The sequence below is a fragment of the Corvus hawaiiensis genome, chromosome 13, assembly GCF_020740725.1.
Source record: "Corvus hawaiiensis isolate bCorHaw1 chromosome 13, bCorHaw1.pri.cur, whole genome shotgun sequence".
In the NCBI taxonomy this organism is placed as follows: Eukaryota; Metazoa; Chordata; class Aves; order Passeriformes; family Corvidae; genus Corvus; species Corvus hawaiiensis.
The window spans coordinates 6460099-6486817 of record NC_063225.1 but is presented as its reverse complement, the minus strand read 5'-3'; the positions used below and the strand labels follow the sequence as shown (position 1 = coordinate 6486817).

Below are 26719 nucleotides of genomic sequence, written 5' to 3'. Positions count from 1 at the left end.
AGGAGAAAAACAACAAAAATTTTTGTTCTTCATCTAGATGAATGGGAGCCAGGAACATACATGGGCAAATATCTGCAGATGTGCTTGGCCTCACCTACAGGTTCTCAGGAGTTTCACCCTATGCTTGCTGCTGTTTCATAGTTTCCTTCAGTCCCAGATATGATAGTTGTTAAAATTAATAGCAAGGAACCAGCAAAGTCAGCAATGAAACCAGAATCTGGAAATCAAATGGACTTGAAGGGGTTCAAATGGACTTGTTGAAGGGGCTTGGGGGTTGCGTTTTCTTTTCTTTCTTTTTTTTTTTGGGGAGGGACTGGTTTGAGTAAACATAAAAGTAGTAGTAGCACTTAAAGAAGTGTGTTTATAAATTACCTTTGTGGACCTTCTGTTTGCACAGGGAGGTGGAAAATGAAAACTGAGGACGAGGTGGATTTTCTGAAGGAGCGGACGGAAGAAGCGGTGAGTGCACATGTAGTCACCTTGTCCTTTGCTGTGCTTTATAAAGAAACACCACTGCTGCTGTGACCTGCTAGTTTCCTTTCTGCAGCCTCTGCAAAGCTGAACGATGTCCAGTGATGTTGCTTTAGCCTTTTAAAAATAGCCTGGACGTTTTTAGCCCTTGCATTTTCAACTGCTGGGTTAAGGCACATTTATGTTCTCTCAGTCGGCGACAGAGAGATTGAGCCAAGAGGTTCCTCACGGGGCAAGGTTGTACCAAGATTTTTGTATGATTTGATAAAAGCCATGTCCTGGAATGCACTTGAGGAGGGTGATGCTGTGTGGGGGCCAGCAGCACCTTCAAGGTCCCTGCACTGCTGCTGCCGGGGTGGTCCTGGAGAGTCTCTCCATCCCTTCTTGTGCTTTGTGTTTCCAGGGAGTTTTTGGCAGAAAAGGCTGTGGTTGTGGTTGCTGTTGGTGTGTGCACAGGCTCTGAGGTCTAAAGGCATCATGGGATGGGAGTGCTTATGCCTTAGCTGGAAGAAAAATGAATAATGGGGGGATATATAGGGATCAAATGTGGGGGGAAAGTCTATATTCCTCGTGTCAGTGAAACAATATGAAAAGGTCATGCCAGGAATCAGGAATCCATTGGTATTGTATTCTATTACTTGTGCTTTGCTATATTTAAGGACTGTCTGTGATTTAAAAAAAAAAAAAAAGGTGGATATTCAGCTTTACTTGAACATAATTTTCATTTAAAGCACCGCTAATACAAATTCTGCTTTGTCAATTTGTTTTTTAAGTCTTACCTTTCCTAGCTGGGTTTGTATTTGCTCCTGTATTTTATGTGTGGTTTCATGTTTCTGAAAACGTGTTTTGTGAATGGTAAATTGATGGCAGCCTGCGTTAGAGCACGTTGCCTTTGAGCAGCTGTGTTTGTGTCTTCCCCTACCATTATGAAGCTGTTAAAAGAGAAAATACTGGGGGGATGAGTTCACACTGCAGGGTGGAGCTCCAAAAATCTTTGCTCATCATGCAGTAAAGCTCTTTGAGCAGAGAACAGTCTTGCCAAAGCTTGTAATAAAATCAGGTTTATTATGTTTTTAACAAGTTAAGGCTTAATTTCTGTAGCTGCTTGCTTGGTGAGTTAGCCAGGGACTAGAGAAAATAACTTTCAAGCTAAAATTTGTGCTGTCTGATACGGAAGTCTTTTATTACTGGAATGTGTGAATTTAAGGATGCTACTGATTTTTTTATTTTTTTTTTTAAACTGACTCTGTATTAAAGATAATTTTCCTGACCAATACTTACAAATCTGGTAGTGAAATAAGAAATCTTTAGAAAATGCAAACTAGGACACTGCTTTTTTTTTTTTTTCAAACGAGGATAAAAGAAAAAAAAAATCATTGAATTTGGTTTCCATTTTGCATGTTTAACGGCATTTTGGGTTTTGTGTGCGTGCTTTCTTCTCTTCTTCCTCTCCCTCCCACCCTGTCAAACACCTCTTTAGAAATCCGGCTTTTTCGAAGCAGGATTGGGAGTGCCAGGGGAATGGAAAGTTTGCTGCAGGACTGACAGGGTTTCCTGTTGCTACATTCAACAGAAACAAACTAACAACTGCACTATATTAAGGTCATTTAAAAAAAAAAACACCAAAAAGGAGTGGAAGGCTTATAAATAGAGCTTAATTCACACGTGTGGGCTGGGTCAGAGCTGGCCGGTGAAAGCCACCGTGCTTTGTGCCTCTCCTGCCACGTCCTGACCCTGCTTTATTTAGTGCTGCCTCTTTTTGTAGCCAGAAGTCTTTCAGGTGCTCATTGGTTTCTCATTACAGAGCTATTTTGTGGTTAGTAAAGGTGGTTTTCTTAACTTGTTGCAAAGAGAAGTGTTGTTGCTTGCCCCTGGTCAGGAGCTGCAGGTATTTTGCAGCCTCGCCGGTGCTGTCATCAGTTTCGGATCTTGGGAATTGTTGTTAACTCCTGTTTTATGGGTGAGGAATTTGCTCAATGTGGAAAGCTTTCCATATGCACAAGTTACTGAAAAAAAAAATGTCTTGGAGTTTAAAAAGTGCAGTTTCTTGTGTAGTTCATTCAGGCTGAAGGACAGTAGCTTGGGTGCTCTGGAGACAGAAGGGGGAAAACTCTTTCTTCTAAGCTGGGTTCTGAAGAATGAAAACTTGTGAAGAATTTTTAGAATTAGCTGGATCTGTGATGCCAGTATTACATATGTGAAATCTCACACTTTCCCCTGTAGTTGTTTCAGAAGACTCTCGTGCATGTCGTGGAAAAGCTGCTGCTGGAAAATGTTTATGAAAATGATTGTCTCTGTAGGGTTATAAGCACTGAAGAGAAAATAATGGAAAAATGTTTTTTCCAATTAAAATGAGTTTTTAAATTATCTGTTTCTTAAATTTCCAGAATCTTTTCTCAGAGGTTGTGTCTGTTCAGCTATAAAACTCAGTAAGCAGAACTTCCCAGGCTTTCATAGTGGGCAGTGAGGGCTCATCCTGATGGAGACTCTCCTGGTCTTCATCTTCCTGCTTCGTGTGGGAATCCTGAGTAGAGCTGGGACAATCACTTGATGTGATCTATTAAAATGAGACTTTAGTGTTTTTAAAATGGAGTAATTGTTAACTCTGATGAGAAATTTGGTTTGGCTGCTCCATGCTGCAATATTAAAATAATTTTAAATGGGGCTTGTGGCTCCAGCATCATAAAAGTAAAGCAACGCTTTGAAATGAACTTAACCCTGATATGCTTCTCTTGTGTTGATCCCAGAAACTGGTTGTGATTAATTATTTGCTGAATCTTTGTCTTCACGTGGCAGGATGGATAAGGTTGTGCTGCTGGGTTCATCTGACGGCTTTGGTTGTCTGAGCCTGTGACTGAGAAGTTGTAGCTGGCTGACCTCAGGAACAGAGCTCACTGGGAAATAGCCTTTCCTTTGCATTTACTGATTTTATTAGTTAGTTCCTATTGAATTGAATGCATCCTACCTTTACCAGAGGAATTAGTTTTTAATTAATGTCTGTGTTTTCAGAAGATGCAGAGAATGAAACTTGGAAAAGTCTTGCACTTTCATCCCTCCACTGATCCAAATAGTGCAGTAACATGTGATATATCAGCAAGATCACTTTCTGGGGGGAAACTTGCAATATTTTCAGTCATGATTTGGAAGATGGAGGTATGTTTATAACACTCAGATGACATCAGGTTGGGAGAGATTGCAGGCGCTTGGAGAACAGGGTCAGGGTTCAGAGTGACCTTAAGAAATTGGAGAGCACATCCAGATAAGAGATAAAAGCAGACAGAGAGTGCTGCATTTGTAGAGGAGAAAGCAAAACGCGCATTTACCAAGTCAGTTTTAAGCTGGAGAGGGATGGCTAAAATAAGACTGAGGATTTTTAGTGGATTACAAATGAATCAACAGCAAGAGCTATTGCAAAAGAGACAAGTCTTGTTTTGAGTTATATTTGAAGGAGTGTCCTCCGTAAGGTGCAGGAGGTGACTTACTCATGTGTGGAACTGTGGAGCCATCATCAGAGCCATCGAATCCATTTGGGGTGCCCTGCTCGGAGGAGGACACGGGCAGATTGGAAAGTGTCCAGAGGGAAACAATGAGAAGAGATTAAGAAGCGTGAGAAGAGGTAGAAGGAACTAAATTTATTCTGTGCAGCAAGAAGAAAACCGTTGTGCAGTCCAGCAGTCTGCCAACATGTAATCGTGGTTATTAAAGTCCCAGGTTTCTGTGCAGTTTAATTTACTGTTTTGCTAATTTGCCAGGATTATTTAGGCTGCACGTTGTGAAAACATCCTGTTAGCATCATAAAACTGTTGCAAGACCACCTAGGAAGGCTAGGAAACCTCCTTCCCTGGGAGTTGTTACAGATAAGAGAGATGATGCTGTCAGGACAGAGCCTGAGGTCTGTTGTTGCCCAGTGGTTTGTAGGCCCCCAGGTTTGTGCTTTGCTGAAAAGGGAGAAGAGCAAGGAGCTACTAGGCCAGGGTCTGGCGGGGTGAGCAAAGGAAGGGGACTGGGATGGTAGGAGATGAAGGGGATGGACTGAATGGGGTGGAAAAGAGCTTATGGGAGAGAGTAGAGACCCACATGGCACTGAGATGAGTGTTGGGATGGACAGAAGGTGTGAAGAATGCAGAGATTTTTCCTTCCCCTCCAACTGTAGTCTCTCATGTTTCTCTTCCTTGGAGTCAGCAGATCAATGGAGAAAATTCTGGCCAAGGTATACAGTGTCACCCACCTCCTGTGCATGGTGCTGAGGAGAGTCTGGTGCTGGTGCCAGATAAAGTGATGCTTCATGGTTCCAAACTACTGAACCTTGCTAGTGACCCGAGACAAGGGGCTGGTATAGTTCTCCAGGCTCCAATTTATTTTCTTGGGAATTAATCGTTATAACAAACTGCTCATCCTAAGAACCTGACAAAATTCAGGTTGTCTGTGTGGACTGAAGTCCATTTTCTCCATCTGCATGTGTGTACATATGGATGTACTATGGGATGGGGGTTGCAAATCCCTTTTTTCCAAAGGGCCTCCAGAATAGCATGGGAATCTCCTCAACAGCTTGGGCAATTTCAGAGCAAGTGGCTGAAGTGTTGGAAACAAATCAGAGCCGGGTCTGGCAGTGGAAAGTACAGCCTTAACGATAGCCTTTGTTTTCACCCTGCCTCTTTAAAATCACTTGTGTAACCCTCTCTTTGTAAATGTTGTCCTGTAACTACCGTAAACATGGAAAAACTGAGCCAAAAGGGAGCCTGTCCTAAGCCTGGCATTAATGCTGAAGGCTGACACACACTTATCCATTGGGTCAAGGCTTTGGGCTAGTCATCTGCCAGGCCCTTTCTCACACCCACCAGCATCCTGTGTCTGCCCCGGATGCTCTGAGCAGAGGCTTTGAGCTCTGTGAGGAAATTGTGTCAGCTGGCCAGCCCTGAGTGAATTCATCGCTGTGCAGGACACATCACCCCAGCTTTCGCCGGCTGCTCTGGCCATCACCGCACAAGCTGCAGGGAGTGAGAATAAAAGCCAGGGGAAAGAAAAGAAAAAGAAATTCAAACCAGGCTGGAGTTCTTGTTTGGTCTTTACCATTACTCATGCCTTGAAGGCATTTATGCAACTGTTGTGGCAGGTTTCTTTGTCCTGCACTGAATTTCTCTGGGTGCTGCAGTTCCGATGCCTTTGTATCCCGAATGCTGATAATCCTCAGCTCATAGAGACTAGTTTCCAAGCTCAGCCACAGGATTCACGGATGTTAGGGAGGGAGGCAGGAACGTGGACATGGAGCCAAATCCGCAGCTCAGCGCAGGGATGCTGCTCCCAGGTCTGGCTGGGGGCAGATGAAGGCGCCCACGCCCGGGCCACGGGGCTGGTGCCAGCCCCCGCTGATCTCTGGAGATGGTGAGTTAATTCTCCTCCCCTACGCCTTCCCCTTCAGCCACTGTTCTTCAGAGGCAAAGATTGCTGTGTGATATTCTGGTTTTTCATCATTTCCTCATTTTTTCTAACAAAACATCTGACTGCCAGCCTCCCAGCAGCAGCTGCACAGTTTATCCCTCTGGTTTTTCACGCTCATTTGTTAAATCGTCAAGATCTACCTGCAGTTTTATTTATCCATCTCCAGGTGCTGTTGACTCGAAGGCAGAGTTGTGTGTATATTCTTGCTGTATTTTTGAGATGGTTTAGATTAAAGACAACTGTTTAGTAACTGCAGTTCTTCTGCAGTGCTCACTTTTGGCTTGCTTCAGACAAAGGGGTTCACTCACATTATTTTACATCAGTGTATTAAAGTAGTTTTCGGAGGCCCTTTTTAGGATCAGGACTGTTATTTTACAAGTTTGTAAAATACAGATCTAACAGATTTCAAGTGTAGAAAATCCTGCGTTTGGAGTTCTCTTCCAGTGGTTTGATACATTCAATTTTTTATGCAGTCATGAAAGTATGGATCCATACTTTCCATAAAATAATGAATGTATAAGACTGTTCCTCTAGCAAAGGAATGCTGGCACTGAATATTGTACCTTACTAAGGAAAATACTGTGTTGGTTTTGAGTGGTCCAATCTCCTTTATCCTATGGGTTCTTTTATTTGTGTTTGAAATATTTTACAAGTTTTGTGGTGTAACTGTTGTGCAGTAGACATGGTTACTGCACACTGAACTCCTGGTCTAAATATAGAGGAAACTAAGATGATAGCATGGGAGACCAAATGTGGACTTTTGATGGAGTCTGCATTATTAAGACAAATGGATACTTTGGTGTATCAGATCGCTGGGTTTTTATCCTTCTGAAGGAACTTATCCAGCTCCATTCTGATACTTTGGAAGTCAGAGTTGGCCCCTTACAGTGTAGTCAGGCCACTGTTCATGTTTTTCTGTCGACTTAGTTTTTTGCAGTTCATTGTAAGTTACACCACCTTAGAGAAAAACCTTATAAATATAAGAAATAGATTTTTAATTATATTCCCATACATTTGTTCTGGGCTTTTGTGAGTAGTCATGGGACAGACAAGAACAACTGCCTGAGAGATGAACAGGAACTCTTGGTCACTGATGAAGCAGGCTCTAGCAATATCCAGACACGGCATTTCTGACTTTAACTTCCAGCAAAGGATGAAAAGAATGATGGGAGGAAGAAGAAGAAAAGAAGTAGTGTTAAACTTTTTCCATGGAAACATGGAATCAAAATGCATGTAGCCTCATGGTCCTTTCACAGATTTCCCTTTTTGTTACTGTTCTCAGCCTTTTCCCACCTGTTTTAGGTTGTCTGCCTTGCCTTATTATATTATTTTCATGCAGAGGTGGAAACCTGTTTTTGTAACAGCATCTCTGCTGTTTCTGCTTGGTGTTACTTACACATCCTGGTGTGGCCCAGGGTGACTCAGCTGTGTTGCAGAATGTTTCTGGGCTCAAACTGCTGTTAAAACATCAGATGAGATAAAAGCCTGGGTAATAACTAAATGTTTACCTTTTCATGCAGCATCCTTGGACTGGACTGAGCAGACTGATGGCTCTCTGGCTTGGCAGGGACATCTTTGCAGTAGTACAGGACAGACTGGTGGTGGTGGTGGACAGGCACTGTGAAATCAGATGGTTAATGTTGCAGTGGGTGATTAAAATATCTTAGTCTACCCAGAAGGACTGTGTGATTTGGTATCCCAGCATGTGATACCTGAAATAAAAGTTTGGGAGGGAGTGGGTTTGGCTGAGCTGAGGCAGCTGCAGGTCAAAAGTAAAACCCCCAGGGTCAGAGCAGTGCCTTGGTGTTGTGTTTGGCCGTGGGCAGTGCTAGCTGTCCTTTCTGTCATAATACCAAATTCATTGAAACTTTCAAGCAAAGGAAACTTCTGAGTTTTGGTAGAAGACTTTAGTCATAAATCATGCCAAAGAAGAGGTGATGTGTCCAAATGCCAGGTATAAAGCATGGATAAGAGTGACTTTTTTATTGGGACCCCAGAGCAGCTGGAGACAAAGGATAAGAGTTTCTTCTCACTTACCTCCTTTCCATTGTCACTTTGGTTTTTTACTGCTGTTGTCTGTTTTTTTGAACTTCTGCTTTGGAATAACCCCAGCACAGAGCCTGTAACAAGAATGTAAAAAGAGTTTTGCAATGGTTTAATAAAATATACTTGATCAGCTGTATAGGAATTAGCAGATAGGAGCAAATTCTAAACTAGGCTTTCTCTTGCACTTGGTCTCTTGCAGCTGATAAAGTTCTCCTTCCACTTCTCTTTCTTCATTTTTGCATTACATTTATGCCTAAATAAGTATGTGCTTCATGTAGCAAACTTTCTGAATTTTCCCTTGAGTAGTGGTGAACTTAACTGGTCCCTCCCTTCTTGCTGTGTTTATCATGTTAGTGCCAGTGATGTACTCGGTGAAAATGAAGGCAGTAGCCATGCCCAGGGGACTAATCCAAAAAAGAGAGAAAATGTTTCTGGATTACCTTGTTTGCTTTCTCTTCTGTTTGTGTAGTTTGAAACAGAGGAATTGTTGCTATTCTGTTGAACCTGAGTTATGCTGCTCTCCTTTCAGATCTGCAGAAGGCCTGATGCTTGGCTTATGGCTTCCTCAGCCTGGTTAGGTATTACTTCTCCCTAAAGACTTTGCCCTGACACCAGTACAGCCACTTAATAGTAGTTTCTCCTTATTTTTGCACGTAGTTATTTGGGGGCATATTCTTACGTGCATCTTTATCCAATACCACGTGTCTCCCTCTCCTGGAGCATTTCCATCTTCCCCACTGGAACACCAGTACTGTGTTTGCAGGTACCTTGGGGCTGGCTCTGCCTATCTCTGGCTGTGCTCTCCCTCCTCCTGTGGTGTCCTTCCAGCTGCTGAGATAAGAGGCAGGAAAATGAAGCCTCGCCCTTGCTCGCTCATTAGTCTGAGCCCTGGTGCTGAGTCTGCTTAGCATCAAGTGACTTGTTTTTCTTCTGTCTGAGACTATGCTTACCTCCATAAATCACAAGAAGATCATAATCCTGACTTACTTGACACTGAACTTTTGCTTGGTTTCTTAACACAGCTGGACATACTAAATGCCTGAAAGTGGTTGGGAGGAATATTTCCAAAATACACATTTACAAAGGCTGGAGGTGCAGTTCTCTGAAACGTTAGTTTCAATCTGAGATCTAGTGTTTAGGAGTATGAAATCTCTTCTGCCTCTCCAAAATACTGTACTGATTCTTACCAAAAGCATGGAAAGGGATGGGCTGTTAAAATCTACTGGGATTAAAGAAGGGTTTCTCGGTATTTTGTTCCACTGTTATTTTTTTTTAACTTGCTGACCATCACAAGGTGAGGAAATGCTTACTGATCTGCTTGCCCAGAAGGAGGCAGATAAGTTTTAGCTTCCAATGCCTGCACACCAGGGGTAAAACAGGGTGGTGATATACCTTTCTGAGCCTTTTAAAAGAGAAGGCAGGTTGCTTACATCATGTCCAGATATTCCTACCTGCGGATGACTGAAGAGAGGCACGACTGTAAAGACTGGGGTCCCACGGTCTTCCAAAGGGAAGGGCTGAGAGAAAGTCCTTTACTCCCTGCAGCATCTGCTGAAACGGATTTTAGGGCATTTTGCAAATTCTGGGTTTTAATGTGTTTTAAGGAGACGTCGAGAGGCATCTCAAAAGGCTTTTTTTTTTTATAGCTGTGTGTTTGGGGGACAGTGTTTGATTTTTCTTGTCAAGCCTTGTTTATTTCTTGTTTTCTGTCTTTGACAAAGCTGAGGTATCCTTCGTATGCTATAAATGATGCAAAAAGCACCCAGAAGACTGTAGATGGATCCTCTACCTTTGTTATAAATCTGTGTATATAGACTAAATAAATAGCTTCTTTCTGGGCTTAAAATCCTTACAGTGCACCAGACAACAAAAATTTGTGTCTTGGAGTAGCTCCGAGAATTCTTTAATGCTGAAATATCTCCTCTGCTCTCAAACCTGGGGCTCTCCCTCCTCTAGATAAGCAGTTTCTGTTTAAACTGGTTTTTTTATGACTGTCCTTTTGGGCAAGCCTTGGCACAACTGACGGAGACTCTGGGAGTGCATGGCAGGGAAATAAGAAGTTTGAAGGTAAAATTAAACAAGTCCTCTCTGTTTAAAAGAGCAAGGGGAAAGAAAAAAATCTGTGCGTGGGGTATTGGCTTTCTTTGGCTCCTGACAGTTTGAATGTACACTGGAAAAGATTGGAGCTCTTTAAAAGCTTAATAAGTTGTTTTCTTCTCTTTCAAGAAAACAGAATTTAGATGGAAACATCTTGTTTCAACTAGCAGTTGAATTAAATGTTGAAAATAGGATATTTTGGTTGAATTTGTCGGGGGGGTTTTTTTGTTAGGTAATCATTTGATTCACAAGAAAAGTACATTCCATTTTTACGCAAGCCTTACAGTGAGCAGCGCGTGTTCTGTCTGGGAAGCAGCTCTGTCTGAAGCACCAAATACCTTTTGGCAGGTTGGCCCTTAAAATATATTGTGTGTTATCTTTTACGGAGCATGTTGGCAAATGTCTGGATCCCGGCAATGAAATAGCAGGGGGGGAGGCAAGACGAACCTGGGGTTTATTGTGGATTGCTGTTGGAAGTGGAAATGGGAGCCAGGAAGATGGGCAGTGGAGGGTGTTTTAGTCCCTTGTACGGGGCAGAAAGCAGCAGGGGGTATTTTAAGCCAGTATTTAGGCGAGTGAGATAACACAGGTGCCCGTTTGGGAGATGTATTTCCTTTATTTCTTGTCTGAGGCTGGTGAGCAATACCAGACTTGGGGGACATTCAGCCTTTTTCCCCCAAACTCCCAGTACAGGGGAGGGAACGAGGTGCCCACTGCAGCCGCTAAAGAGAGACCAAAGTTGGGAAAGGAGCCCAACTTGTATTTTCTTCCAGTCTTTCCAACTGGCCTAGCCAAAAAAGAGCATAAAATAACAACAGCTGTTGAAAAAAGTCTAAATTGTGTGCCTGTATCAACAGATGTTTCCATAAGCCATTGATTTTTTAGGTTGGCCCAGCTTAAATACAGTATGAGGATGAAAAGAGTCAAAAAGGTAAAATCTTATCTAGGAGATGTTTCTCTGCTTAGGAGAACTTTATAAACTGTCAGAGAAGCCATAAACAAAGTTGCACGAAAATATATAGTGGCTTTCAGTTTAAATTGTGAGAATATTTTGCTTTCAATAGCTTTCAGATCTTTGCTGGGTATTTTTGCTTATGTGTCTGCATTAAATAAGCCCATTTAACAAAACCTGATCCTCTTATAAACATGGAATAATGACAGTATCCCACATATGGGTCTCATTAATTTTTGCATGTTTTGAAGTTGCCTTTTTTTTTTCTCTGAAAGGCAAACTTCAGAAACAGAAGAGACTAGTGCTGCATAATAGCCAAAAAAGACTAGCTGAGGAATAATAACTAGGAACAGTTAAATTATTTAACTGTTGCATAACAGAAAGGATTGTTTTTTTCTATAGAGAAGGATGCTGCATAATCTGCATTCCTCCCAGTTGCTGTTACTAGTTTGCTTTGATGGAACTGGCATCAGTTCTGCTGGTTATCTGCAAGCTTTTGTGCTCCTGAGTCTTGTAAATGTTTTGGATTTTATCCTGAAGAGAAAACTTCAGAACATTTTCCCTTTTCTTCCCAAGAAAACAAAACCAACCCTTTCCTTGTAGTCACTGGCAAGAAATCTCAGATGTTCCATTTTCCTTATCTGCAGCGCAGCAATTTGCAGCTCCTGGGACAGTGTGAATCAGAAGGATAACTCAGGGAAATTGCAGGATATCATAAATGCTGCTTTTTGACATTTTTGGCCCCATTTATCATTATCCATTGGCTTAAATGTATTTATCTGTTGAAAAAAGCTATTAAATATATGGAAATGCAGCAGCTCTGGCAGGTGGGGAATGACAGAGGGGAGCACAAAGGCTCAGCAATTTGCTAAAACTTTCCTAGAGCACATGTATTGGCCTGACATTTAACTGAGGGGAGAGTCATAGGAGCAGGGCTTGGGATCCATCATTCCAGTTAGGACTTAACCTTGCAACAGCAAGTATTACTGGAGAGGGATCTTTGAAAAGCTGGTAGAGGTGTAGGATATGTTAGTTTATAACCTTAGAATAAATATTTTATTATTTTTCTGGAGCAGCATCAACTGTTGAGAAAATTCCTCACTAATGGTGATGCTTCCACGTATCTGGCTGTTAATTATACATGTTTTATGCCCTGAAATTCCTTTAAAAATACTTTCTAAAATTAGGCTATGGGGGAGAACATACTCAGCATGGATTGATGTAGCAGTCCTTAATGACGGCTTTGTGGACCCAATGAATCCTTACCCTTGTATATACATCTTTAGTCCAGAGGGATGAAAGTGGGGTAAAAATGGATAAAACCTGGGTTTTTTCCACAGGGTCAACATTCTCTCCTGGGCTCTTGAGCTGTAAAGACGTGTTTGTTTAATATTCTTTACAGAGGACTACCAGGGAAACGGATAAAACAGTGAGCAAAGGAATACTCATGTGGTCCTCAAGCAGACCTCCCAGGTGGGAGCTGGATTCCAAATGCCTCCTCTCAAAGTTTGCATTGGATTTTATTTCAAGTTTCCAAATGCATGGAGAGAGGGCACGAAAATATTGGTTGGATGCGGGTGTAGGTAGGAGGGTGAGCTGGAGTGTCTGTTATTGCTGGGAGAGGGGCTTGGCTGCACTCAGGGCATCTCAGTTACCCGTGGGGGCTGAGATCCCCCTTCCCACAAAGCAAACAGAAAAATTGGAAGGGCAAAACAAATGCCACAGTGTCCTCAATCCCCTGCCTTCATTAGCAGCCAAGCAAAAAGCTGACCTGGGAATGTGATGGGAGCCTTTGTACAGTGCTTTGCTTTCCCACCGCTTCCCCTCCCAGATTTTCAATTACAAGATGATAGAAAAGATAACTTTTTCCCTTTTGACAGAGTGCCTGGCCAGGACAATACACTGGGTCGTGTGGGCTTCCTAAGGGCTGAGTCCTAGGGACTTCAGTTAAAAAGGGAAAAAAAAGAAAGGGAAAAAAAAAAGGAAGGGAAGCTGAATCATTTTCTGGCATGATTTATTCATTTGAATGACCCGTTTCTGTTTTTCAGTTGCATTACAGTGCCTTAAACTGTAGGCATGAAAGAATGGTAAAAGTTGAATAATTTCCTCAGTTCAAGATGTGTCTTTTTGATATTGTCCATTAATTTCACTCACTCATGCCATACGTCATTTTTGTTGGGCTTTATCCGCCAATTCATCTACATAATCTGCTGCCCTGTCTCTGTTTTTAGCTAAAGACATAATTCTTCAGATAGAACCATCCACCAGACATCTCATGGCACTGATCTCATGTTATGCTGAGGCATCCTGGAGTGGCTCAGGCCTGCTCCTGTGCCCTGCCCACAGCAGTGGGGGTCATTTCAGAATACAGGGGTGTTTCCTGCACTCTGGAAATGTGAGGTGCTTTGTTTTCCTGAACAAAAACTCAAACTAATTTTTATCCTCGTATTTTGAACCGTAGAAATTCAGTCTTTCTCGAATGTGTTGTTATGGGACAACAGAATATATGTTTTTAGTTGTGTAAGTCAATACTTTCGTATATCCTATATCTATCCCAATAGTGTCAGAATGGGCTTTTTTATTATGGATGATATAAAAATGAAAAGCTCCTTTGATTTTTGAATTTGTGAACTTTATAGTTAATGAAACATCCCATTTTTCTTGCATTTGAGACAAATGCAATGATCTCTTCCTTAACTCCTCTGTAGGACAAATTATTAGACATTGCTTGATTGGGCTTGAGCAGGCCTTCAAGTATTTGGGGGCTAGTCTGTGCAAACTAATTTCAAGTGACTTGTATAATGTTTATGGTGGTTTGAAAACTCCTATAAATGCAATTCACTCTTTTAGATACTTTTATTTATATCATTATCCTTCAAGATCCCAGAAATTGTAATCCTGCCTTTAGATTGGAATCACAGTAATTAACGAAGATTGTGACTCATTGTGTGCGTGTAAAATCTACACATCAGCAACTGAAAACCATAAAGGAAAACATAAGCAAATCTATTGTGACCAACTGTAGTTTTGGATGAGATCAGAGAAGTGAATGTCATTTCTTCAGCAGCAGTTCCAGGCTGGGCTGTGGCAGCTGTGAAATCAAGGCATTATCTCCCATCCACTTGTTTTGGTTGCAAATAGTGTTATTCTTTACAGAATAACAGAACATTTTTTTGTGTTTGACCCAATCTGTAGGTCATTAGACCTGGTGCCCTGGTGGGAAGTGCCTGAGCACGGGAGCAGCTGACAGGAGGACACAGGGGATGTGTAGCTGGTTTGTTGCTGCAGTTCAGAGTTCAGGTGCTCCTTGACAGCCTGCTTTGGGACTGTTCCCACTTTATCCACTCGTGTTTTCCCTTCCCTATTTTCAGGATGTTGGAATTCACAGAGCAAAGAAACATGTCCAGTGTTTGACAGCAGAAGTATTTCTCTCAACTCCCATAACATGCTAAATAAATATCTGTGGCATGGTCCAAGATCCCACAGCACTTCAGCCAGCTAGACATCCCAACTGCAGTTATTTTTGGTAAAAGAAGAAGCAGATCTTGCAAAGTGATGTAGAGTCAGCTGAGGGGTTGCTAATCTCTTGTGTGGGTTGTATTTCTCCTGTAGCCATTTGGGAGCAGTGAGATGGGCAGTTGACTTCCTCTGGAAGGATGTTTGGGCATGCTCTGTGGCTGACCAAAGCTTTGGCATTTTTCTGAAGGTTATTTGGACAATAGAAATTCCTGAAAAATGTACACTGGGTCTCTGAGAAATATTAGAAAAAGGGAAGGTCAGGAAGTGGCTGAAGGTCTCTCAAGGTGTTTTTGTATTTTCTCAGAACACACGCTCCGTGTATCCGTATGTCTGACAGCTTTCCAAGCCCTCCTCATTCCCTCACGGCTCTTTAGCTCTTTGTTAGACAGTTCTGTCTTTGAGCTCTAACACAGGCTGCAGCTGGACAGTGGATTGTCTGGATGTTAAATTAGCTCAGTCGTGTTGTCCCAAAGTGTTGCTCTATGAAGAAATGCCTTTCTCCAGACCTTTGTGTGAATATATGATTTGAATAAGGAAGTTTTGGGAGAGTCCCAGGCTGGAGAATAAAACTTGTGTTGGTACTGTGGATGATTTGCCCAAGGATTAAATCAAGCTGATGAATATAAAGGTGTTTTAGGACCAGGATTGTGAAGGTTTGTTGCTGCATCACTGACCTTCCCCCTTAGAGTAGCACAGATTTGCCGCAGATGGGATCCCTGTGATGTCTGGTCGTGGGGGACTGTCCATGTCCCTCTCTTTCTTTCCATGCCCTACTTTGTAGGGAAATTCAAAATCACAATCAGCCTTTTGGAGCCACTTGTAGCTTGGTGTGACTCTGGTGGGTCATGCCATGGCCAGAGGAATGCAGCTTTGACCGAAGTGCCACCACCCCACAGGGATGCAGACAGGCACGGTGGGACTGCATCAGCCAAAACTCCTCTCAGTGTTGCAGTGCTCTTGCAAACATGAGAAATGCCTTACCTAACGTCCAGGGCTCTTGATCAAGGTCTGGGGTGTGAGTGCTCTCTATGGTCAGCAGGGGCCTGGTCTGCTTCAAAATCCACGTTTGAGCGTCCGTCTCGGTCTGGTCTCATGTGGGTGCTGACCTCCCTCCCTGCAGACACGATGGATGTGCTCTCCCTTCCAGACTGGACGTGCTCCTCTTACAGGCTTTGCAGCATTAGAGTGCAGATTTCCTTTGCCTTATTAAGTTTTAGGAAAAAAACGTTTTGTTTTGTCTATCCTTGCAAGTGCCAGAAATGTAAAATTTTAAAAAGCCTTCCCAAAAAGCTGCTTTCTTTTAAGAAAAGAGCAATTTAAATTGTAATTCTTCTCTCTTAACTGTCTGATGAATTTATTATCACCTCGTTTTAGTGCCCAAAAGTGGGTTTTGTCTTTTTTAAAACAGGGAGAATTTTTTCCTTTCATCAACTGCTCCATTAGTTCCTATCAGAGCCGCGGTTAAAAAAGTTAATACGCCTGAGTATTTCTGCAGATTGCATCATTGCAGGGTTTCATAACGATATGGCAAAAGTAATTCGAAACAGATAACAATAGTTCAGTCTGTTTCAGGATAACCATGATTTCCTTGTCATTAAGAGGTCTGTTAGCGGGTGGAGGAGGAGGAGGAGGAGTTTTATCTGGATGAGTTACAGATCATATGGTGTGATCAAGTGCCTCTTTTTTTTTTTTTTCTTCCCCCTCTTTTCCTTCCCTTGAAATCCTCAGTGCTGGACTTGGGTTTGGATATGAAATGATTGGACAGTTTCAAACTCCTGTCTGCACAAAGCGGCTCAGAGCTTCCAGATGTTTTCAATAAGGAGCCCAGAACTGTCGCATCAGCAGCCGGTGGCTGGGGCTGCTGCTCGCGTCTCCGCTCCATTTTGAGCAAGTCGCCAAAAAAAAGAGAGAATTATTTACTTGTTAGAGTAGGGTTTCTTTAATTTAATCTAATCTTTATCGTCTGATTGTCTGTTACATTGTGTTTCAGAGCATAAATATTATATACTGTCTAAACACTTGTATAGCATTCAAGGACTGCCTTAAATAGCTGGACAAAAGAGACTGGAAACCTTTGTTCTGCTTCGTTCGGGCTGAGTTGTGTTCTGTGTCTGCCCAGCGTGCCTGTGTGGATGGCAGGCTGTGTGCAAGGCGAGATTTCTAGCCTGAAATGCAGCAAAAGCCCCACCTAATGTGGGAAGAGAGTGATGGTCTCCCAAGGGAGAGTTTGTCTGACACGTTATCTTCTATTTGTTTGTACTATGTTTTTCCCCACCTTCAACAGTGAAGTCTGGAAATGAAGATGAGATGGACTTTGGGTGTCTGTAGTTGTCACTGGCCTCCTGATCTTGGCTGTGAGGCAGGAACATAACCACATTAAAAACTGTTGGAACGAATTAGGAATTTGGAGGCTTAAATTTAAAAAGAAAATAGAATGGAGAGAAGGGGTTATTTTTTCTAGGTTTGTGTTGATTCTTTCCCTCTGTGGCTGAAGGTGTAGGGGAGTCAAGGAATTCAATGGACAACCTTTACTAGATCAAGACACATAATTACGGAGTAAGGCAGATCATCATCTTGATTCACAGGACATGCACCAAATCCTGGGATATCCCCCAAGTCCTGGGACAAGTCCTGTGCCCAGAGTCACCCAGTGTGGCGTAGCTTCCCTGACTGGCTCTCTCCACCTGTGTGCACCTTCCACCTGAGCTTTCTGTTCCCGGCTGCCCCATGAAAGCACACAGTGGGTTGCTTGTGGCTTTTGGCTATCCCAGAATGCTTGTGCATAGCTGAGGAAAACTGGCCTCCTGCTGTGAAAGCTGCACATTTCCCAGCGTGTCTTCCATCTGCTGTGACTGGAGATGTTTCTCATTTCCCCTTACTTGCAAGAAGGGTGAGGTAACGTGAGCCACAAAAGACTGGGTGTTGATGCAGCTACAAGCTGGACCCATCTTGCATCTCTGTGGAAGATGCACTGTCACAGTTAGTGATGCTCACCTGGCAGTATCCTCTGCATGGTAGGCATTGCTTGAGCCCTGCAGCTGGACTTTTCTTTGTGGTTGCCAGAGGAATTCTGTGGATCAAAGGTGAAGTGCTTTAAATGGAGTGTCTGAGTAGAGCTGCGCAGTTGTTGTTTGGATAAATCCAGCCTTGGTATACCAGCAGCTGTAATTAAATTGATTTGAAAACAAACCTATCTGCTGTATCAGTTGAAAAAGAAGGGTGCTCCATAATCGAACATTAGAGCATCATTAAAGCACTGTGACTGTTGCAAATTCCTACACCTGAACTAAATTCACATACTTTGTTTATGGGTTCCTGCCTTGTAAATTTAGATTTGAGGAAATCCCTGCCTTTTATGGTAGTGTTTGAAGGGCTGGAATGCTGTCACAGCCATTTCTGATTCCTCTTCTTGATGGGCACATGATTGCTGGGATTCATTACTTGTGGAGAAAACTGGTGGCTCCAGAAAGTCCCCAAAGTACGACCACATTGTGTGCGTCCTAATACTGAAAGCAGAAGCTCTGCTTGTTTTTGGAGAGAACAGAGTCGTTGCCTGAGCTCTTGAGCCAGGGATTGTAGCTGTAAGAGCCTCGTAGAGGAATCTTCCTCAGTTCAGCTGGTGGAGATGAAGCTTTGGGATGTGAGGGAGAGACTGGAGCTTAAGGAAAGTGTGGGGAGACCCCTGGCACTGACTAGGTAAGAGTGTACCTGTGTCCCTTACCGGGAGCAGCTCATCCACTGCGAGTCCCAGCCTGCTCCAGAGCCTGAGGACACGCTCAGGTGTGATGCCCAAGATGGACCTTTGTGTCAGGGCTGGCCACTGTGTCACCAAGTCTCAGGAAAAGATGCCCTTCACTTGCTTACTGAGTCTGCTAAATGGGTAGGGTAGCTGTGCTTGTGTGTAGTCTGACTGTATGGATTGGGGCTGTCGCATCCAGGAGCTTACGATAGCATGTGATGGTTCTGTAAACTCCCGGTTTTCGGTTTTATGAACAGGCATGGAAGGGGGTCAGTTCCTGTGTTACTCACAGGCAGGCTGTGGTGCAATGTGTTTGGGCAGTCAGAAGACTGGGTAGCACTGGGAAGAGAGAAGCTGGAGTGCTTGCTTGCAGCGGATGGGTTTAGATTTCCTTTGGAAGACTCATCTTGGACTCAAATGCCGAGAATTTGCGTTTTATCCGTTCTGGTAAGCTGCAGGGTTTCAGTCACCTTTGCCAGAGTTTGAGCTGGTGGCTACAAATCTCCTTATACAGCCGGGGAACCGGGACCACCCTACAGGACTGGGTGAAAAGACCTACAACCCCCAAACTAAGCTCCAGGAGTGGAGCAAATCCCAGCAGCAGGAGGCGGGCCAGTTCTCCCAGCGCCGCCGAGGGTGGCTTTTGGAGATCGGCGATTAAACCTTGGGTTGATAAGTGCTGTGTCCAGTTCTGCGTTTCCTGCTTTGCAACACGGGATTAAAAATCTCTGCATTTTCAGCTTTTCCATCTAGCAAAGCAGCAAGTTCTGGTCGCTACGAACTCCCGGTCACTGAAAACTCCGCTTCCCCTTTTCTTCTCTCTTTTTTTTTTCCTTTTGTTTTGAACCGCCCCCATTCCCTTTTTTGAATCGGTGAATGAGAGAATGTCTAAAGCCAGGGAAGTATGGAAAGATTTCATCCCTGGAGAGGTCAGGGTGGGGTGGAAAGCGGAGGGGGCTGCAAGGGGGCAGTTTGAAAACAGGAAACCATGTGGCAGTGAGCATGCAGGGCCCAGCTGATGTGAATGAGCTATTGAGAGCACAGACTCGGGGCTGGCCCCGGCATTTAGAAAGACGAAAAACTTTAGGGTTGTTTTTTTTTTCCCCAAGAAAAAAAAGCTCTGCCTTTCAGGCTAGAATAGAAGAGGGAAGATTGTATTTTCTGGACAACTAGTTGCTGAGATCTTTGCTCTGTGTTGCAAAGAAACGAAGAATAAAGTAAATGACTGATTTCCTTTTTTTTTTTTTTTTTCCCATATACATTGATTAAATCGTAAGTTTCCATTCCTGCTTTAGGAAAGCATTAACCTTGAAACTGTCTTTCATTCACCTGGCCTGGGGGAGTAGGAAGAGTCTTTTTACCTCTCCAAAAACATGTCCCTTTGCTCTCAGTCTCATTTTGGACTGAGCAAACACACCAAGTGCCTGCAGAGGTGGAAGAGGCTGGCAGAGAAAAGCTGCTGCTTTTTCTTCCCCTGCTCCCTCCTCTTTTTTTTTTTCCCTCTCTCTGAATCATGCTCCCACAACTGCAAAGTAAATTTGAAAGCTGGGAGAACACTGGTGCAGGACTAAAAAGGCAAGCAGTGACGTCCCAGCCCAAATCAGGAGGGAGTGGCTTTATTTCATTATTTTCTTTCCTTTTGCCCAGTGCTGTCATTAGAAATTTAAACTTAATGCAAACCCAAGCCGCCTTCCCTGGTGAACAGTGAACTGACTCGGAAGGAGGAAAGTACTTTTTTTATTGTTTCTTTCAGTGCATGAGGGCGTGAAAAACAAAGCACTTTGGTGACACTATTTGCGTTGGATACGGAGATTGGTTTTTTTTTTTTTTTGTTTTTGTTTTTGTTTTTGTTTTTTTTCCTGAATTAGACCCGTCGTGGCGGAGCCTACCTTCTGCCTTTGCGTTCGGAGCGTCAGTGTTCCTGCTGCACACATCTGGCTTTTGTTCTCTTCTCGGGCAGGATTTTCATTCTGGTGCTTTTTTGGATATCAAAGTTGTCTGGAAAACATTTTTTTTATTATTATTACTATAACAGGAAGGCTGATACCATTCTTAGCAGTCGCAAAAAAAATAATCCTATATGTATAAAGCTGTCTTCAAATATCTTTTGTGTGCTATAAGTTCCTGCATTGCCTGTATAAGCAAATCTGTTCCGAGAAGACTTTATCAGCCGGGCGCAGCACTGGGATTTTCATTTTCCTGTTAAGAAGCTCGGGCAGGCTGGTGTGCTGAGACACAGGGACTCCTCTGAGCGCGGATGTGAGAGGTCTGGGGCCGTGGTCAGCCCAGGGTTCATGGTGGGCTCTGCTTCTCCGCCGGCTTCTTGGACAAAATGTACGAACGCCACAAGAGGCGATACAGCCTGTGCGACATTTCCAAGGTGGACAGGACTGTAGATGTTGTGTTGTTGAAGGTATGATGTTTGTTTATTTGTGGGTTCCCTTCCCTATCTCCAGGGGATCGATCTGTCCTTGCTGTACCCAAGTCCCCAGCAGGACAGTGCCGAGGGGAGGGACAGGTGGAAGAGCTCTTGCCCTTCAGCATGGAGGTGGTTTTGAATGTTATCAAACCATTTCATGCCAAATATTATTATCTCTGCAACTGGATAATCTCTTGTGGCATGCACTCTTTGGGAGAGCTCCCTGGCCATCCTATGTGCCCTCTGCCCTTAAATAGTCCCTGGTTTGAAATCTCACGTGGGTTTTCTGTGTGAGGGGCAATGGGTTTCCATTTCCAGTGCTCACTTCTAAGGTTGAAAGGCACATGTTCCCCAAAAAGATTCATTCTGCCAAAAAAAGGCATGGTGGATCCTCCTCTGCCTCTGTTTTTTGTTTGTGTTAGAAGGGTTGCTGTCAGTCTTGTTGTTTGGGTGTGATTTTGTCTGAGGATGGGTTGGAGCAAGAATCAGGAGTGGCTCTTGGCTAATTGTCCTAGTGTGTTCCTCCTCTAATCTAAAATTAGCAAGGGCTCCACCAAATGGCACAATGGCAGTCTGGGAATGTCCTGTCTCTGTAACAGCTTCGTGGAGCTTCAGCAGTTTCCTGGCAGAGTAGATGGAAATAGGAGAGAAGCCAGAGGGACTGCAAAACACAGCCCAACTCAGAGATCTTAACTCCTGGAAGAGCATTTCTTTTCCCTCTCCCTTTTTCTCTTTTCTCTTCTTAGCTGAAGCAGTGGGATTCTACATGATCATATGGCTTCCTTTTTTATGATTTTTGTTTCATGCTCTTGTGGCCAAGTCAAGACAAAAATATATAACAAATTTATTTTCAATTAATTTTTGTTTTACTTTATCTGCACTAAAATAGACCTAGCTCCTGTTAACTTGCTTTGTTTATGAATGAAAGTGTTTTCCTTTATTTCAGTGTACCCACTGGGTTTTAGTGGCACAAATAGCTCTAAGTTGTTTTCTCTACCAGCTCAATTTTTTTGAGTATTTCTGAACTCTCATGTTACTGATGCTGGTTGAGGATTGAATCCCATGGTATTCAGTCTGTAGACACAGTATGAGTCATTAAAAATGTTGTATTGTGGACGCTGCTTCTGTGAAATGACTGCTTGCTAATTCTTGGGAGGAGACCTGGTACCCCTGACAATCTTGGTTGCCAATAAAAAGCACAATCTTTTTCTTTATAAAGAGTATCTGAATGCCTGGGTTGAAATACAATTTGCCAGAATTATCCAACTTCAGTATTTCTGATGTCATCAGTTTCTTAAATTAGTTTTTGTTCAGCAAAGCTTAGATTTTATAACAAAATGTGGCTCTTGTTAGTTCCAACTAGTATTTTCCTAATTGAGTTTCAGAACTGTGGGTTATACTGTCTGTTCCTGCAAATGACTCAGTGTCCATATATGTGTGCGTGTGTGCACGCATTGCTGCTCCCAACACAGGCTGTACAGCCTGCAGATGTTTAAAATAGGGGGTTGCTGGTGACAGCTACAGCTACAATCAACTCTAGCTCGATTTTCAGTCATTCTTCGTGTTTTCTCTGGTTTCTATAACATAACTGGTAGATGAAATTAAATTTTGATGATCTAGGGATCCAAGCCAATGCTCGAGTGCGTCAGTGGCAGATCATCTCTTGACGTTAATGGGAGTTGGATCAGGCCCTTAATGAGGGAGCTGGGGGTGGGGTTTCTTTTGGGTTTGGTTTTCATTAAAATACTGAAATAAAACTGTATCTTATCTAGGTCATATTTTGGGGAGTTAAGAGGACAGGGTTTCTTAAATGTTGAAAAGCAAGTACATGTCCTTAGAACAAAAGCAAACCCACATTGGATCCATCAAGAGTGCTTGAGTTGATGAAATTTTAACAAGACACCTGCAAGGTACCAAACAGCTTTCAATTTGGCTGCAGGTTGACTCAGACAAGCTGTCATTTCTTTGAGTGGTAGATGAGTATGTTCTTTGCTTCATTTTAAGATAGGGAACTCAGAAATCGTAGAATTGTTTAGGTTTAAAAGACCCTTAAGATCATCAAGGCCAGCCATTAACCCAGCACTGTCAAGTCCACCTCTAAACCATGTTCCCTCAGTGCCACATCTACACATCTTTTAAACACCTCCAGGGATGGTGACTCAGTCATGACATAGGAAAGAAAACCAGCTGCTAAAAAAGGACAACGGGAACAAGTGTTGAACAAAGAAGATCTTATGCCGTTTTGGGTACTGGGTGTTTATAGATGGGATTATATTTGCATTGATTGCATCCATTCTTAGGTACAGTCACAAAAGAATTTTTGGTTCCTACCCGTTGTTTTGCAATGCATGTATCATCTGAAGGGCCACTGTCTCGAGGCTCAAATTTTCCATGTTTAGATTGTGCTTGAAACAGTGGCTTGTGAAGTTATGAAAAAAATTAACCTCAGCAATTTTGAGGGTTGATGCACACAATTATTTTTGGCTTTAGCATAGCTTCTTCCTCCTCTCCACATATGAAAAAGCAAGAGGCAGTAGGTTACCAGCAGTGTCCCAGCCTCTGTCAGCAGTAGGACGTCATCCTAGGAAGAAATTCCTTACTGTGAGGGAGGTGAGGGCCTGGCACAGAGAAGCTGTGGGATGCCACATCCCTGGAGGTGTTCAAGGCCAGGTTGGATGGTGATTTGAGCAACCAGGAAAGTTGTCCCTGTCTATGGGAGGGGTGTTGGACTGGGATCATCTTCAAGGTCCCTTCCAACCAAACCGTTCTGTGATTCCATGATTCTTTTACTGGCTGCTGCAGCAGTGCAAACTTGATGAACTTGGATCCTGAACTTAGGGTTTGCCACTGCGCAGGGAAGCCTGGATGATGCAGAAATGACTTAAAAACCTGCTGTCATTGTTCCTGCTGGGTTTGCATTGTAGCAGATGAGGCAGAAGTTGTGGGGTGTGTGGGATGTCTGCTTGTCTGAACATTTTGCTGAGCTCTGAGCAGCTATGTGCAGAGTAAAGCAGTCAGTGTGCTATGTTATTGCAAGCCCAAAATGGGAAGTTTCTGTGTGCCCATGTGTGCCTTGGCAGCCCTGTCTCATTTTTATGTTGTGCCTGCTACCACAAATAAAACTATCTAGGGACGGGATATGAAAACCACACTGGCTGGCACCTTGCAAATACATGTGAAGTCAGACAGGCGTTCAAGTGGGGATGAACAGGGAATGCTTTGCAGAGTTACAAAGTAAGAAGTGGGCTTGCTTTGGGAATGGGAGACTGAGAAATGGCAGCTGGGAATGTTCTCTAACAGTTTCTGCCTTTATCTGCATTTCACCTCTGTATGTGAATGCTCAGGTTGTTAAGTTTTTTCACAGCTGGGGCAGTGAGGTTTGATTTTTCTGCTTTTCAGATGAACTGATCCCATTCAGCTTCCAGCTGAAGATCAGAACATTATTCAAGAAATTAAAAACAGTGTTAAAAATTAATCAAGGCATTTTGAAATTAAAGGGACAGCACTATTAATTAGATGTTCTGCTCCCTGGCTGCTCTGGTAGCTTTACTCCAGCACCAAAGATCCTCCGGAATGAACCCTGCCCACCTAAGGCAAAGTGCCATTTACAGCAGTCTAAGCTGAAAGTAGTATATGGAGAAGTCCCTAAATTAGCTGGAACTGGGCTTCCTTCCATTGAATGTTGAAGCTTTTTTCTTCTTTATTGACACATAAGCAAGTTCGTTCCTTCTTTGGGGTTGTTGTAGGGGAAGCATGTCCCCAGCCGATGGGTATGCGGTGTTCATCAAACTTTGTGGGCCTAAAATGACTCTGAACTTTAATCCTGCATCTGTCCGTGCTCTTCTGGTTATCGAAGGACAGAAGTGTCTTTAGAATGACGTAGAGAGTTTTTGACTTTTTCTGCTTGTGTCTCACGTAGAATTACGACTGGAAGGGCAATTTAAATGAAATTGTTGTGTTTTCACATTAGGCACATACATGTTTGTGGGAATTTTGCTCCCATATTAGTTAAGAGATTTTTTTTTTTTTTGCAAAGCCAATGCTGTTATTTTTAAAGCTTAATTCAAGTCTGTTGACTTTTACTTTTGCTGGTGGAGGACGTCCCAGTGCCAAGGGCTGGAAAATGTACTTGGGGCACACTTTCTTTTTCCCAGCTGGGACATTGCCAGGGGGATAAATGCACTCTAGGAATTTAGTGTTGCTCTAGCACCATAAAGAGCTAATTTATTCAGTCATGTAACATGTCCTGTGCTTCTAGGAGCCTTTTTTTGTGAAATCCTTTAATACTGTTGTCCATAGCACTGCTGGCTTGTTGCTGTGAGTGAGGTCAGTTTGGACCTCCTTGAAAAAATGTTGTCCTGATACAGTGTCACCAGTCCTGTAAAGGTAAAAGACTCAGTGTAGCATATTCACAGTGATAGAAGAAAAATCTCCATAGAAATCACTGCAAAAATGCAAGTGTTGTCCCTTCTGGCATACATTTGAGAATGTCTTGTGTTCTGCATCCACCTGTTAATATCTTCCCCCAAAGCTTAGAAAATACACAGGGAGATTACAAAAAAAATCAAATAAAAAATCAGTCTGGAATTTGCAAGCAAATTGATATGTCTGCTCTTAATATTGTCTGGCAAGATGATTACCAAAGCAGTGATTGTTGCTCTTGACGTGAGTTTTGTGTGTATGGAGTCTTTCTGCAGCAACAGATGTTGAAGAAAAACAGTGGAAATTCCTTCCCCAGATGCCCCATCCTTCATGTTCCTTTTCAAAGTGTTTCAGAGGATCTTGAAAGGTGGTTTTTGTGAAGTGGGTAAATCAACTGTTGCTTTAGTTTCTAGTGCAGGAACTGCAGGCAACTGGATAATTTCATTGTAAATGGAATTGTGAAGTTCAAAGTTGGTCAGCATAAACATTGAATTCCAATTATGTGTACAAATTTCTTTAATCCTATAGGAAATTTTCAGGAACAGGAAGTTCCTAGAAAATAATTCCAATATGCATATAACTTAAAGAAAAATCATTGGATCATTTCTACTTATGAAAGAAATTAGTTATAATTGAATTTAGAGTATTACTTTTTTCTACTACTTTTATTCTACAGTGAATATTCGAAATGGATATTACTCAGTGTGGTGCACAAGTACTTAATGATACACTAAGCAAGCTACAATTACTCTCCTCAATATTTTCCTATGTGCAGTTGTATCTGGTTTTAGCTGCAAGGTAGATCATAGTCTGGAAGCTGGGGAAAATAAAAGGAGAAAAATTGAAACTTGCAAATTTAGGACAAAGTTAAAGTAATATGGAGGGAAGATGAATCTCTAGGGATCTGTTAGGAAATGAAAGCTAAAGTCATCTGGTTCCTTATGCTCTGGAGATGTTGATTTATATCACGACCAGTGAGGCTGACAAGTGCAAACTTTTGCAATAGCGAAAGATTTCCTGGAAGGTCAGTGTGTTCTCTTTATTGTGAAATGGAAGGCAAGAAGAGTTAAAATAAAACCAGAGGGAGAGAAAAAGGACTTTTCCATACTGGAAATGTAGGAGAGGTACATAGGTGTGAGGTAGTCCCTGGCCCCCGAGGTGCCTGTTCCTCGTGAGCCTCCGTCACACGGCTCTGCCATAGATACTGTTGGAGTGTCTTTGAGAAGGAGGTCCTGATCCTGCTTTTATGAGCAGGCATGACACTGGAGTGGATTAGATAATTCCTTGTCCAAGACCAAGGGGAGAGGAAGGAAGAGCCTGGAAGTGGGGTCTGGGGTCGCTCACTGTTCTGTGGGATGGAGGACGCCTCAGCCCAGGGTGTCTCACAGCTTGTCCAGTGCCATCCTTTTCTTGTGCATTAAGTCACATCAAGTTTAAGTTCAGAGTCTGCAGGAAGATGTCCCTGAGAGTCAGGAAATATCCATGTGTGCCCAGAAAGAGCAATGGAACCATCTGCTGCTCGCAGCTCTAGCTGGTGTCCTAAGGGCCTCTTTGAACATTTAGCCTGCTGGTGTTTCACAGGCAAGCAGAAAATCCTCTGGGATTCAGTCTTTGG

At 42.9% G+C, this 26719-nt stretch overlaps 1 protein-coding gene across 11 annotated transcripts in view; it reads left to right on the top strand.

Moving 5' to 3' along the window:
• AKAP13 (A-kinase anchoring protein 13) overlaps positions 1-26719 on the top strand; it is a 206158-nt gene that overhangs the window by 112982 nt on the left and 66457 nt on the right. For 9 of the 11 annotated variants that reach the window (XM_048317388.1, XM_048317383.1, XM_048317386.1 and 6 more), the window contains one exon: positions 398-459. In XM_048317388.1, coding sequence (XP_048173345.1) covers positions 398-459 — 62 coding nt within the window. Of the gene's footprint in view, positions 1-397; positions 460-19941; positions 20677-26719 lie in introns of those variants that run through there. The other 2 variants (XM_048317391.1, XM_048317389.1) reach the window with 1 other exon arrangement.